The 15,289-nt window shown below is 40.0% G+C and overlaps 1 protein-coding gene across 7 annotated transcripts in view; it reads left to right on the top strand.

Moving 5' to 3' along the window:
• Positions 1-1,069: 1,069 nt before the first annotated feature.
• Positions 1,070-15,289, top strand: part of atp11a (ATPase phospholipid transporting 11A) — a 36,450-nt gene continuing 22,230 nt past the window's right edge. For 5 of the 7 annotated variants that reach the window (XM_069520528.1, XM_069520529.1, XM_069520531.1 and 2 more), the window contains exon 1: positions 1,209-1,576. In XM_069520528.1, coding sequence (XP_069376629.1) covers positions 1,532-1,576 — 45 coding nt within the window. In that variant the 5' untranslated portion in view covers positions 1,209-1,531. Of the gene's footprint in view, positions 1,577-15,289 lie in introns of all 7 variants that reach the window. The other 2 variants (XM_020103913.2, XM_020103916.2) reach the window with 1 other exon arrangement.

The following is a 15,289-nucleotide window of genomic DNA, read 5'->3' as shown; positions in this document are numbered from 1 at the left end:
GCACATGCCAGCAGTTAGCGGCCTTTTGCTTCAAAGTAAAAGCATTGAACTCTGGCCGTATCCTTGACCATATTTATATATATCTATATATCTTTATTTTCTTCAATATATTTGTACCTGTCATGAGAAATGTTACATATTTAATAGGTTCCCTGACATGAAAATGTAAATAGCAATTTATTCAGTTATATTTGAATGCATATGTCAAGTAAACGTATGGAAATGAAATACATAAACATATAAGCACTTCAAAGTATTTATTAAAATATCATATTGATAATATGATAATTTATAATAACTAAATGTTTCTTTCTACATGATGTGCAAAATAGATAACTGCCTTTTCACACATTTAAATCCATCTAAATGTTTGTGCTCAGACAAACTCCCTTCAGCAGGGGTTTTATTGTGAAGTTAAGAACCGGATGCGGTGGGTTTTATTACAGTTACCTTGACGCCGGTGTCCCAACAGAACCCGCCGAAAAGCGTCTCCAGGAAACAGAGGCTGGACAAATGAAGGAAAATAGTTCCCCCCGGAAACAAAGCACGAAGATTCATGGTTCTGACCATTTATTTCTACACAGTGATGACTTAATATTGTGTTGACTTTCTGTTGCAATGATTTATAATATTAATTATAATATTACATATAGATTTTATGAATATTATTTAAATATTCCAAATAATAAGTTGGATGTGGGTTTCCTTTTTTCACGGATTTTATTATGTTGCTTAAAATAGAGAGTAATAACAACTAATAGCTTTTGTGTCCAAGATAAAAGAATACCATCTTTTGATGATAGCAGACGATAAAATAAATTGACTGGACAATAGAAATAAAAATCAAACTACTAAAGTTTCTGACAAACACACAAACACTTGCTTTGATTCAATCCCATTCACATGACCCAATGTTCAACAGCTACGTACATCATTTAACATGTTTAAAGATCATATGAAGTTAAGTATATTCTTACAAGGAATTTGCTGTGGTGTGTATGGCAAGTAGAAATGAGACGTACATAACAAAACTAATAGAGTAAATAAATAGATCATATAAAAAACACAGACACACACACACACACTGATCTCCTAATTAACTGGTGCGCACGCGCTCTCCTGCAGTCACCACCTGGACTAGTCGTGACGTCACAGAGAGAAAAGCTTCTTTTGGCCGCGGCGCGCGACACAAGCAGATTACCGGGACGCGCGCCGCTGCGAGCGAAGAAGAGGGAGCGCGCGTGAGGCGGGCGGAGGTAACTCCATGCAGAGGAGGGGCGCGCTTGTCTGTACCTGCGTAAAGTGCGTAAAACCCCCGCTCCGCTCCCCCGCCTCCACTGAAGCCTGTTGGGTGAAGTGTGGTCGGACCGAGCGCTCCTCTCTGTCTCCATCCAGGAAGACGAGCCGCCGGAGAAAGTCATGGAGCCAGGAGGAGATTTAAAAAGAAGCTAGCGCGCTCAGCCCCGCGGAGAGAACACCACTGACGCCCCGCAGAGACAGAAGAAGTGTCAGCGCAGGAAAGAGGAACAGGATGGGGATGGATCTCAGCACCCTCCGGACCCTCATCAGCAGATACGTAAGTTTGGATTTGGTGTGTTCCGTAAACACAGGCGGTCTCCTGCCACTGTTGGTTTCAGATTCCGCCGAAGCGGCCACTCATCCGGATTAAGTTCCACTCAGGAAAGCGAAGTGGAAAGAAGCTGAAAGGGGAATTATGAGGAAGACACCTTCAGTCATGAGCGTTTTATTTGACAGGAAGTTGTTCTTTGCTCTTGTTTTCAAGTTGAAATATTTCACAACCCACTCAGACACACGGAAACGAAGTGTTTGAACTGACACTGGCTTCAACATTTTCAAATCAGCCCTAAAGTATCACGATAAATTGTTATTCCTCTTAAACTTTCCTCAGTGGGCAGAGGACAAGGCGATCTTGTTTTTGATGACAAACATATAACGATCATTATTAATGTCGCATAATTGCCCAGAGATACTCAGAACCCTGTCCTAACAGGATTTCTCTATATGTTTTTAACTTTAAAGTGGATAATCTATCACTCATTTGAAAATCTTAATCTTAAAACTCATTTTGTGTTTTGAAAAACAGTCTAATAATGTTACTTTCTAAATATAAGTGAAGTAGTTTATGTTAGATCAGCTAATGATGTGTTTTTGAATTTTGAATGGTATAGTGGTATTATTGTATAATTGTTTGGTTGTCACATGCGTTATTTATGAAGACGTAATTTAAATCATTGGAGCCGACACCGTGGAACCACAGCAACGTTCATACCTTCAGTCAACATTTGCACTTTAATAAGAGAAAGGTGCAGTCAGAAATGATGTCACCAGTTGTAATGCAGCATTGTGGAGAGGATATTCATTCATGACTTCATGACTTCTTAACGTACGTCGAGTCAGTTTCAACATCTGTGAAATCCAATTTTTAGGAAAAATTTTTTCATTTTCATGTGACCTAAAAAGTGATTCATTCACTTTAGAGCATCTCCTGTGCTATTTGCTCTCATTTATTATGCTACTCCTTCCAGTTGACCATGACTACAAATGGAAGAGTCGCTCACATGAATTATGTAATCCAGTATTTTTACCCTGCTAGTCAAATCGATGGGCAGCAGTGAAGCAGCCGGCCTCTATGTCTATGACTTGCATTAGGCTCCTGTGTAATGTCTTTGACAATAATCCAGACAGAGGAAGCCCCACTCACATGAGAGATAGCGAGCTTCATACCGAGGCTCCATGCTCAGCAGAGGCTTAGACACAGCCTCCCAACTGTTGCAAATGGCTGATTAGATAAGTCCCTGCTGTGTGCAGGGTGAAATGGAGCCTTGTAGTAAGAAACCTGCCGAGAAGAGTCTTTGATTGGAAGGATGTGGGATGCTGATGAGGTCTGCTGCTGTAATTGATCTGGATAACTGCTTTAGACAAATGGCTTAGGGTAAATTGATTGTGTTGCTGTCACAAAAACCCGGATGCAAAGAGACTGCTGAATACTAAAATTAGGGCTCGGAGCCTTTATCTGTTTGTCAATACAGTGCTTTTATGAAATATCAGTCAATACTATAGGAGCGAGTAGGAGGAGAGAGGGAGGCTCTTCTTCTGACTGCATCTTGAAAAAGAACCTCATTATAAATTCAGTCTTTATTTGCTATTTGCTATATTTATTTGCTGTGCTCTTAAGAATTCTCATGATCATGAAGGGTTAATTGTTCTTATATCAGTTAAATGTGAAATTTGTTCTAATATCCATGAGGGCAACATTGTTTTCAAATGCACTAAGTTCTTCAGAATTCCTCCTTTAGAGGCTCTAACCATCAGTATTACTCATATTTATTAGAAGCTTTTATCCAGGAAGCAGTTCTCGTGTTGGGCTTGTATTCATTACGCTTCGGGCATGTCCAGGTTTGTCTTGTGGAAACACCTCAAACCGCTGTGATTCAGACACAGACAGAATTATATGGAGTTATAAATATCCTGGTAGTTTCACGGTAACTGAACAATAAAGCAAATCAATAGTCAAACAATAAAAACAAGCTGATTCTGTGAAAACCCAAAATCAACCTGTATCAGATGCTCACTACAAATGATAGAAAGCTTTGTTTTGATTGCAAAGATCTTATTTTGAATTAAATAAGCATCTTCACCACAGAGGAAATTTTCATTAGGAAAAAAATGCAGACAAGATTAAATTTCTTTCCAAAATAAAACCTCCTTTTTGTTGCATACATGTAGTTGATGCAGAAGATGTTATATAAGCCTATGGATCCCTTTTTAAAGCAGAACATGTAGAGTTGTAGTCTTTGTGGCTGTCACTCCTGTTCAGGCTGAATGAGAAGCAAATGTAATCACAGTGACGGGCGGGAGCACTGAGATCCAGTGTACTTGTACTGTATTCTCACTGCTCCCCTGCTTCCCCCTTTCTTTTCTCTTCTCAGGGTTGTTTTAGGCTCTGAAAGTTTTTAAAGACTTCCAACAGTCTTTTTTTTGTTGTTGACCATATCACATTTTTCTTCTTGTCGGATGTTTACCCCTGTCTGTCTTTGTAATTAGTTTATCGCCAGTTATGCTCAGTCAAAAGAAAACTATATTTTCTAGGCTGTATTTGGTCTTTTTTATACTTACCTCTCACTAATGGTGGAGTATTAGATACCGATGTGATTGTTATTGTGATGGAGTAGCTGCTGTACAGAAATTAGATGGTAACTGGTTTGCTGAGGATGCATGAGTTTACAAAGCATCATGGGTAAAATTAGCCCCAGTTTGTTTCTGTCACAAGCATCCACTTTTATAATAACTGATCTTTGAAAATCCTCATTTAAGAACATTTAGCATTGTTTGAAGTTATTTCCAGAATAATCAAAGACTCTTCGAACCTGCTGAAAAATCATCTGTCTGCTGCTTGATTATTTTTAACCTGTTTCCTGTCCAAGTAATCATAGCTGACATATTACCTTGCTTGTTTTATGACAAAGGCATTGTGTCTAGTAAATCTAATATTATCTACACTGAATTTCTTCGATTACAATCTGTAATTTTGAAATGATCTTCCGTCTTGAATAATGATAAAATCCAGACTGAGCCGCTGCAGTTGTTTTGCAGCTGTGAGTGAAACAAGGTGAAGTTATCATGTCTCTGTGTGTGGAGGTGGGCTGAAGCTGTCGGGCAGCATTCCTCTGCAGCTGACTGATCTGGATTCCTGGACAGGAAGTGCCTCTCCTCTCACTCTGCCTGGCTTCCTGCCCTCCCATAGTGGAGCAAGGGGTTACCGGCATTCACTAGACCTTCAACCACTTAATATAGTTTAATTTCAAATCTAAACCAAACACTGATCTCCTGCTCACATTCTACCTGTTGCAAGTTCTCATCGGCACATTAGAGTGAGTGAATAGTGGCTGGTGGTCAAACTGTTGTCTCAGTAGTGTTACTGTTACCTCATGCAGGCTTGTAAGTGGGGAGGTGGAATACAGTAAGAGCCAGGTGACGCAGAGGGCAGCGTATCACATGAACTCATTGCCGTTGTCTGGTTGTCAATAATTCATAAGCACGCTGGCTGGCAATGTGGGCTGATGATTATGTTGCTTGTTATAGAGGCTTCCACTGCAGGCCTTCTCACTATGGGGTGCAGGGACACCCATGGGAGCTTGAAAAAGGATTCCAGGAGGACCCCAGTGAGATAAGGAATGGACATCTTACTCACATTAACTTATGTTGGAATCTTTAGTTTATACTAGTTTACCATCATTTTGGTGGTGTCATGTTAAAAGGTCAAATAGGAAAAAAGACCCCACCACACATATACAGGCACTGCTCTTTTATTTTGCATTTAAACACTCAAATCTAAAGAAGATCTCCCTGAATTTCATTTTATGCCGCAATGCAGGTGACACCAAGTGGCCGGAGGCATAATGCTTTTGCGTTGTCTGTCCATCTGTCCGTCCTTTTCTTGTGAACACGATATCTCTAGGACACCTTGAGGGAATTCTTTTAATATATCTGTGCAGTAGTGTGTGTCGGATATTGAATGAGGTCACTTTTCAGGACTTTTAAAAAATGCATTTTTTATTTTGAAGGACAGTCGTATTTTTGGAAAACTGTATAATTGATTCTTTTGCTCGTGTTTGGCAGCAACAGCAGATTTCTCCTCCTCATGCTAATCATTTAACACCCGCCTGTCTATACTGTCCACAGCCCACAAAGAGTACCAGGGTTCACCTCTTTACCTAAAGGATTTGCCGGCTCTAGCTAAGCCTCTCGGTCTTGGGATTGTTTGGCTGCCTGACCTTACTGCTGTCACTTTTCAATCTTATTTGGCCGCATGAATCATATTCAATGTTCGGCAAAAAACAGCAACATAAAAACAACTAAACTCAATCAAATCAGACTAAATCTAATAACAAAACAGAAGGAAAAATGAAATCTTGAAGACGTCACTATGTAAGAAGTGATAAGTACATGATACTTATCATTTAGTGTTTAACTGAATGCTGGGCTTCTTTTGTAAATGTCAGAATCACCTTGCCACAAAAAATGACTGACTCGGGTCACCCACATGAGCAGTGTTTTGTGTATTACTTCTATTCTAAAAATGATAAAAACATTGTGCCCCAACCAAATATAAATCTTCAAGGTTCCTGAATTGTTAAGTAATTGATTAATTCCCTGAACTGTCAGCTGAGTATTTGATGGTCTTTATTGGAGCAGTAACAAATACCCTGCAATTCACTAAACAAAGAACAAGAGATCAAAAATAAAAGTATAAAGGTTGAATAAATGTCAAAATAATTCTAACAAACATAAACCTACATATAGAATTGCTGTATCACTGCTTTTTTAAATAGTTTCTCTCCTCTTCTGAGTGTGAGCTCCATTACTTCAGCTTCAGTGTTGTTGCGGCAACATTAACAGTGTATTACAGCCCATTGGACAAGGAGACAGATGATGGATCGACCTGGGTTAATGGTGCGTGGAGGTCTCTATCCAAAGAGAGGCCAGCACAGAGAAAACGTAGAGAGAGAGATGCTGTTTGAACTCGTGCCTTCGTAATAACTTTGCTCCGGGTCGCCAGTGAAAATGCTGAGGGGGTAGATACACCTTAATGTTCTCCCTGTCTGAGCCAATGATCGCTGTTCAACTTGCTGCTGGAACACCACTCCCCATGGTCCTCATGCCAGAGAGGGAGATGGAGAGCAGGAAAAGTAGCCACCCCCCTCCTCTAAATGCTGATGGTGCACTCTGCAAATATCACGCCCCACCTCTCTCTAACATCTCATCCTATTCCCCCTTTCTTTGCTTTGTTTACTTGAGACAATAGCCGGAGATTGAACTATTGATTATCTGGATTATTGGCCAGAAGCACTCACCTCTAACTGCACGTTGACGCAGGAAGTGAAGCTAAATTTTGCCTAGACTTGCAAGAAATGTTTGCTATTGGTCAACCTGTTCCTGTTAGTCCCATTAGGTGGTTCGACAGACTAAAGCATGCACCAAGATGCTTTCAGACATGCACTGAAGTCCGCACATTTTCCAGAGGGGGCTGTATGTGAGGACTCAAATGTCTGAGTCAATTGCTGCTGACTTTTCTGGTCTGTGTTTTAAATAATGACATCTGTTTTGAACTATAGAAAAACAAATAGGAGATTCATAGTAAAAATGTAGACTCGTGCTGGTGGCATGCACCTAAACTTTGCTGCTTTATTAGCGAATATGAAACTCATGCAGTCTGCTTTGGCAGCGTTGAATGCTTTTAGCAACATCCAAAAGGAAAAACTTGTGATGGCATGTTTGTAGTTCAAATCTCTATAGCATGCTGTAGTACAACACCCTATTAAAGACCCAGTTGTCTCCCCCAGAAGATGCACTTAAAACCGTTACACTGGGAGCGAATGTTCAGTATTTAAGTTATTCCATAGCCAAATGAGTTGTGCACATGAAACAGCATTGATTTATTCTGTAAAAATATCACCGACTTTGGCAGCCACCATCAACTGCACAACAGTGATCCTCTCTAACCACTCTGTCAGTCTGCCGGAGCAGAGCAGCATCAAGTGATGTAATTCTGAGCGTACACATCACTGCACTCTGAAGCGTCTCTGATGGAATTGAGATGACATGTTGTCACGAGTCAAAATGGACTTTGTCTTTGTCTTAATTTTTGGTTTGCACATCACAAGGCGACATTCATTCAGTTTGGACTCTGATATCAAAGGATTTGGTCATGAACTAAAGTAAACGATGGCTCTGAAATGCTGAAGATATCTTTCTTAATGAGTATTGGACCCAAGAATAGAAACTTCTCAGTGTTGGAGTTGTGTTGGAAGTGGTTCACAAAAAACGTCTCAGAGAATTCTGTGGTAGAAATAGATACGGCAGACAAGTGTATCCACACTGGAAAAAGTATTACAAAGGAGAAGAATATAAATAATGGAACAATGGTCACATAAATATATTTCTCTGAGCGCATCTTTACTCAGGATGAGCCCAAGTGACAGGACCGAACCCTTTAAAGGTGCGATGTGGAGCATTTTAACATGAATAAATAATCACCACATTAATATTTGAGTGTAATTGCCACAAAACAAAAGAAGCCACTGCTATATTTACAACAGTTCCTTTTACATTGTGTGTCACCAGGTTGGATTAGGGCATTAAACAACTGGATTGATTAATATACAAATACAGGCAAATAGAAGATTATATCACGCATGTTAATGATTCACAAACACAGTAAATACAAGTTGACTCTGTGTGAGGCCACAACCACACTTGGGTCATTTTACCTCAATAGCTGGAGAGTGTGCGGTTCTTGCAATGATGTCATAACTTCTAAAATCCATTTCTACCATGGTACTACGCCCTGGTCAAGTGACTGGTCTCATGAGAACCACATGAGGCCATTAGGTTCCCGTCACCCTCTGATCTGTCCTGTGATTTCTACTCCCTCTGAGATAATGTGATAATCACACTTGGTGCAAGGCAGTTGTTGGAACTTGTTATACCCTTTGATTGAAATATATATTTTTTGATGCCATGACCCCATACATGTGGAAAGAAGGAATGAAATAAAGAAGGAAAGAAAGACAATCAGTCAGTGGTAGAAGTGAGTGCGTGGAAGGAGCAAACTTGTTAATCCCATGGGTGTGTGTGTGTGTGTGTACACAGTGGGACTCAGTTGAATGGGAATGAAATAAAGTGCAGTAAAAACAGCACAAAGCACAGAACAGATCAGTGTTAAATAATACAACAGAAGATCAGACGACAGGAATGCAACATGATGCGTCCAAAAGAGCTCATAGCTAGTTAGCATACAGTCTTAACTTGTGGTGCACTGTGTTGTGTGTGTGTGTGTTTACCGCAGTGCAACGTCATTAACCTTCTACTTTGCTTTGACGCTTGTTACAGTGTTTTAATTATTATTATTATTTTTTTAAGATCAGTTGGAACTATTTTAGACACACACTGACACAGTTTGTCATGGAAACAGGAAAGTGCATCTCTAACTAAAAGAGAAGAGTGACAATAGCTGAGATGAAACTTTAATAAAAGAACAAAAGCTTTCAAAAAGTTCAAACTGGAAGCTGAACAGAAACTAAAGACTCTAGAATGAGAGGCTTGAATTAGCATTTGACTGCAGTTCTTTATCAGTTGATCATCATGTGATTGATTTAGAGTCCCTGCAGCCTGGACCAGCGACACCCACCAGGATGGTGGGCCGGTTACTGAGGAGTCAGTTTGACTGGCAAACAGACAGAAATGCAATGGAGAGAGACAGAGAGATAAAGGTCAGACAGACTTGAATATTCAGGCAGAGTGAGGCCTCATTAAAGAACTAATGCCAACTCCTGCTCGCACAACCCCAGACTCCAACATGGCTGCAGTTAATCTCTGACAGAGAATGAATTCACTGCTCAGATAATGAGAATGAAGAGGCTGATTCAGGTAAAGCTTTCATTTCCTCAAATATGTCACTGTCTCGTTTCTAATGTTTTTGTTTCATCCAGTCTCTTTCTGCGGCGTTGCTTTATAAAAAATGTTTTTGGCCTCCCTTGACATCTGAACACTGCCATAGCAACGGTCGAAGCTTCGAGCCATTTGGGCTCTTGATCGCAGTAACCTAGAGAACTGTTGGTACACAGTCAAGAAACATCTGATATCACTTTGTCTAAACTCACACCGCTTTTGGCAAGTTTACAAAAGATGTGTTCGGGACTTGTATTGACATTTATGAACTATGTAAAGCTTCAGTGTTAAATCCTACTTCACTTGTGTCATTAAAACTACTGTTACTTTCATTCCCAGACTTCCTGTAAGGGGATGTCACTACGACTCATAGCTCTCTCACGTTGGCTAACACAGCTGACATCAACGTACATCAGTCTGATAAGAACTACCTAGAATGACAGAAACCATTTTTGAGAAAAAATCATATAATGCACATTGACTTTTTAATTTGGCCCAATTCCCATCCACTAACTTGGAGTAGGTAGGTTTTATGAGCTATACTGTAGCCAGGTGGTGATTGAGACACTTTAGGGCAGCTGTCATGTTGTCCATCTTTATATTCCGTCTATGATTTGAGATGATGGAAGATGATGGAACAGGAGTGTACATTTTAAGTTTGGTCCTTAAGTTTACAGACCACGATTCAGCAGCAATTTGAACAACTGATCGATCAGTTCTGTCATTATCCAAGCAGAAATGTTCCAGTTCAGCTTCTCAGTGTTTGATGCTTTCCAAAGTCTTGTGCTTTAATAAATCAATACCTCCTGGTGGTGGTTGAATTAAAATGCTATGTGAATACATCACCTTGGGCTGCAGGAATATACAGAAAAAATATTTTTTTAAATGGCAGATTAATTAGGAAAATTTAAATAATCATAGTAGTTGTTTTTGCCCTAATTTTATTGCAGTGGTTGTGGAAATGCAGGCGTAGACACTTTATAGTGTTTATAGTGTGTGTTTGTGTGTGTGTTGGAATAATTACCGGCATCGCAAACAGTGTAATGAACACCATTTAGCAGCTTTGTCCCCACAGGACAAACATTAGGGAAGACAGAGAAGTGCACCCATTAGCGAGTATAAAGGATGAAAAGTTGGGGAATAAACACTTTGGCAGAAGATACAAAAAGTATTAAAAGCATTTTGGTGCTTTTCTCTGCGCTCCTGAGAGGCGAGTAGACAGAATTACATTACAGCAGGAAGTGAAAGCACTAACAGCGTGTGGTGAAACGCATGTGTACAAGCTCAAAAGCTAATGGCATTGTCACCCTGAGGAAAATAAAAATGACTGATGAACAGTTGAAACTTGAATAACAATACCCCACAGGACGGTTGGTTGTCCGTAATATAAAAGCATCACGGCTTTTACCGTTAATGTTTTATAGGTGAGTGAGCCAAGTCAGATATTAGTGAGAACTCAAATCGTGAAAGAAATATGTGCAGCCGATGATGTTTTTGTTGGATGTACCTGCAAAAAGCAGTTGTCTTGTAAAAGTATTTGGAATAGTTGAAGGAAAATGGGAAAGGAAAAATGAAGATTAGAAGAAGTGTTTATATGCATATTCTCCTCATAGCTGCATTCTCCAAACACTCCAGTTTACTCCCACAGTCTAAAGACTTGCAGATTAGATTGATAATAGACTATATTGCCCGTAGCTGTAAACGATTGTGCGTCTGTATGTCAGCCCTGTGACTGACTGGAAACCAGTCCAGGGTTTCCCTGTCTCTCACCCAAAGTCAGCTGGGAATTGCTCCGACCCCCAACAACCCTCACAGGATTAGCAGTATTGATAATGGATGGCTGGACTGACAGGTCTGCTTTTAACACACTCATGGTACATACACACTTATACCTCTTATGCACCACACTTATCAGGTTTACACCTGTGCCCATATATTTTTCATATATGAATTTTCGTCATCTCTGGAAACTTTGAGTATAGCTGACCCTCAAAAGTCATTCTCCTGTACAGAAACCATATAAGCAGCGTCTCCTTAACATACTTATTGGAGAGGGATCGTGCTATCGCTGCAAAAATGTGTAGTGTTGCCCTCTCGTAACAGTCCACTGCTTTTAAATGGTACTGCTGGAGTTATTTTAAGTGTTATCCACAAATCAATGCAGGCACTTAATGTGACCTGGGTACCACACACACACGCACAAACACACACATAGATTCCGTAACGCGTCCTAATGTTTTTTTTTTTTGATTGTATGATCAGGCATACAATCAGGCTAATTTGATTCACTCAGTGTGTGTATTGGTACAGCAGATTATAATTTTTAACACAGTTTTTACAGAGTTTTCTGGTTTCCAGGATCTCTTTACTCTGATGTTTGTGAGTAGCACTGCATTAATGGTGAGCCGAATCATTGGTATTTACGAGCCTTTACGACATTTATTCCCTTGTGACTTGAATGCAACATGAGGTAAGGTCATGGGGAGAGGTGTCATGTGACCACCAGCAGCGCTCCCTTCTAATCCCTCTCTTTCACACACACACACACACACACACACACACACACACGTATGACCAGTGTGCAAGTTTATTCCCTCGACATCTCAAGAATGACACAGGAAATCCACAACATTGGTCCTCTATCCAGCTCTGAGGGAAAAGCACAGTAGTTGGTCTATTATCCGACCTGCCGCCTGTCTTGCATCTATCCTGCATAATCCTGCATCTACTTCATTAAGTGCAGTAACTGCTTAAATCTGCTTAAAATGTACCTAAATCTGCGCTTCTAGGATGTGGCTTTTAATAGGGGCAAGTATTAATCCTGCTGCAACCCTGACGCAAAGAAAACGCCCTGAGTATTTGTAATTTGGGGTATTTCAGTCATTTGAAGTTTGAATCAAGAGCAGGGAGTCATGCATCCAGTGTGTTATTCCAGATCCCATCTGAGATCTGCTCCGTGAAAACTAGGCTAATGAATTTCTCTCTATAGATAACAGAAGCATTGAGGTCACACCATTCTCCTCCTCTGTTCTCCTCTCTTCTCCCCTCCTGTGTTTTTGGTACACAGCATCAAAACACACACTGTCTCTTTGGTACATTTTCTGACAGAGCAACCTAAAATGAGCATCTGGGTTAGTAGGAGGTCTGGAGTTGGGTGGAGGTCTGAACCCCCGAAACTTCCAAAGCTTGAAGCAGTCTCTGTTTTCTGATGACATACATAAGTTTGCCTCTCTTCGTTATTTTCACCATCATTACCCTTAATTGTGAGTATATTTGAAAATGTTTTTACCTAAACTTGGTTGTGATTTTTTAAATATTGTAAATTTATTTTAAAGGTTAAAAGTCAAAAATGCTGTCCCCCCTCCCCTCTCATCACCTCTCCTCTCTGTGTCAGTAGTTTATCAAGAGATGAATCTCATTGAAACCAGAGATACACTCCATACTGTAGCAGCCTTGTGTTTTAGAATAATACACAAGATGTGCTTGTTAGTAATTGATAAGTTACACAGCGTTTAAAATTTTAAAACCACACGACAAACCAGCACACACACACACATTCAGCTGCACAGCTCAGTGATCATCTCAGTGATGTTTGATTTCCAGAGCTGCCTCAGATACCTTCAGATACTTTTCTTTCAAGTCTTTACTTTGTTCCATTTCTATTATTTGATTTAGATGTCTTTTTGTCCTTTCAGATTATTTTCAGAGAACATAAAGCCCTGTTAACGCCAGACTTTTTAAAATTCTGAACAGATGTGTGAATCTTACTCTTTCATTTTGTAGACTAAAGGAACAGAAGCTGAAAGTTTTTATTATACTGTATATTGTTTATATGAAATATTTTAATATGGTTATACTTGTGATATAAATACAAATGATAATATAATAATCAAACTTCCTGTGTTTTTCTCATTTTTTATTGTTCTTTCTTTCCTTTTTAACACTCAGACGCAATAAGGGTAATTAAGGACAGGCAGGTGTAATGAACAAATCACCTGTTGTAACACACACACACCAGTACAAACGCTGAATCGTAAAATCCAGTGACTCTGATTAATACCAGCGCTGCGCTATGTGATCAGGCTGTGTGTGTGTGTGGTTACAAAGTGGTGACGACTGGAAGGGTCAAATCACTAAATCCACCAGAGACGGACACATGCAGACAGTTTGCTTTATGACTGGCTTTGGTTTAACTGATTAGTATTAACGTTTTCTACAGCAGGTAGTGGTAATACCTGTTCTATGGGTCTATCTTCATTAGCAGGAAGATTGTCGTTTATATGAAATGTGTTGGGACGCAAGACAAATTTTGACAGTTTAAACTTGTTTAAATGCAGATTTTTTTATCAATGCAGACGTTTTTTAAGTTTCTGATCGTGGAAACAAAGGGAAAGAATCATCAGAGTTGGTTGAAATGCCATACAGTGTAGTTTAAACTTCATGTCAGTTTGTCTGGAAGCTTTAATTGAAAATGTCGCTGTTGAACGCTGCTTCATGCTCGAGGTTAAGAGGGGCAGTTTTAAAGGTGGATGATGAGGGTTTATCACTATCTTATTTTGACTGGCCCGTTGGCCCGGGTGAGGCTGATCGACACACTGACAGATGGGGAACACAGCTGGTATTTAATCTGTGACTCAGGGACACACACACATGCACACACAGCAATGCACGTTTTTATTAAAAAATGTCACACACACATGTAGCACAACAATATACACAGCACAGGCAGGTTGGCATTTAATTGTTAATTGTCAATATAATTTGCATTGTGGTCGTTATCTTAGTACATACAGTACTGCAACAGTTAATCACTTTACTGTCTACCAGGCCTCACAGCTGTCGTACGGCACCATATCTCCATGTGCAATGTGCACGCAGTATAAAACACAGGCTAATACATGTTACTTCTATTTTCAACCTGCCTTAAATGATTAAAAGTCCATCGTCAGCAATCATGACAAATGTGGAGCCTTCTGAAAATGTTCTGCTGAAGCACTGTACTCCCAATCTCATGTGCAGTAGCCATCTCACACACACACACACATACAGACACACACACGCACACACACACACACACACACTGTATGTCCGTATTTAATGCCTTGTGATTCAGCAAAGAGGAGGTGATTTCTCTTATCTCCATAGTTCAGCGGCAACAGAGAGATAACACACATTCATGAGGCATGTGTGCAATCGTGTTTGCATATGCAACCCTGATGTATACCAGAGGATTTAGATGTGTGAGTGTGTGTCTCAGTCAGCAGTATCGCAAAGAGCAGGTTGTCGTCCATAGCTCTTTGTCGAGAATCATTTTCAGCGCTGCCTGTTGCAGTGGCAGATAAAATACTTAGGAGCTGGTCATCAGTGGAACAAAAGCTCAGCCTTTTAAAAGCTTCACGAAGACGAAGACGGCTGCATTTGAAAACACATCGTTTCTCTTTTATGTCAAGAAAGGTTAGATGGTTAGATGGTTGGTTACATTCAATATATTCTTTGGAAAACAGTGCTGTAAGTGGGAGCTGTTTGGAATTTAAGATAAGGTCGCCATCAGTTAAAATGGTTGCAGCAGATTGCAGAATGCAAGTGTTGGATGATAAACTATTCTTATTGTGGAGTTGGAGATTGTGCAGCTATGGTCCTATTGTTTGGCTCTATTGTCATGTTAGTCATCGTAATGTTGTGCAGGTTGTTCAGTGAGGCACATCTGTTCGTTGTTATTTGGGCTCTATAACTAAAATGTAACTTTCTTTTCCTATTCATGTTGTTTTTGTCACCCACCTTCTCTCAGCAGAGCAGCACAAAAATGATCTGGTTAATA

This window comes from Paralichthys olivaceus, chromosome 24, assembly GCF_024713975.1.
Source record: "Paralichthys olivaceus isolate ysfri-2021 chromosome 24, ASM2471397v2, whole genome shotgun sequence".
Taxonomy (NCBI): Eukaryota; Metazoa; Chordata; class Actinopteri; order Pleuronectiformes; family Paralichthyidae; genus Paralichthys; species Paralichthys olivaceus.
This window is presented reverse-complemented; position numbering and strand designations above follow the sequence as displayed.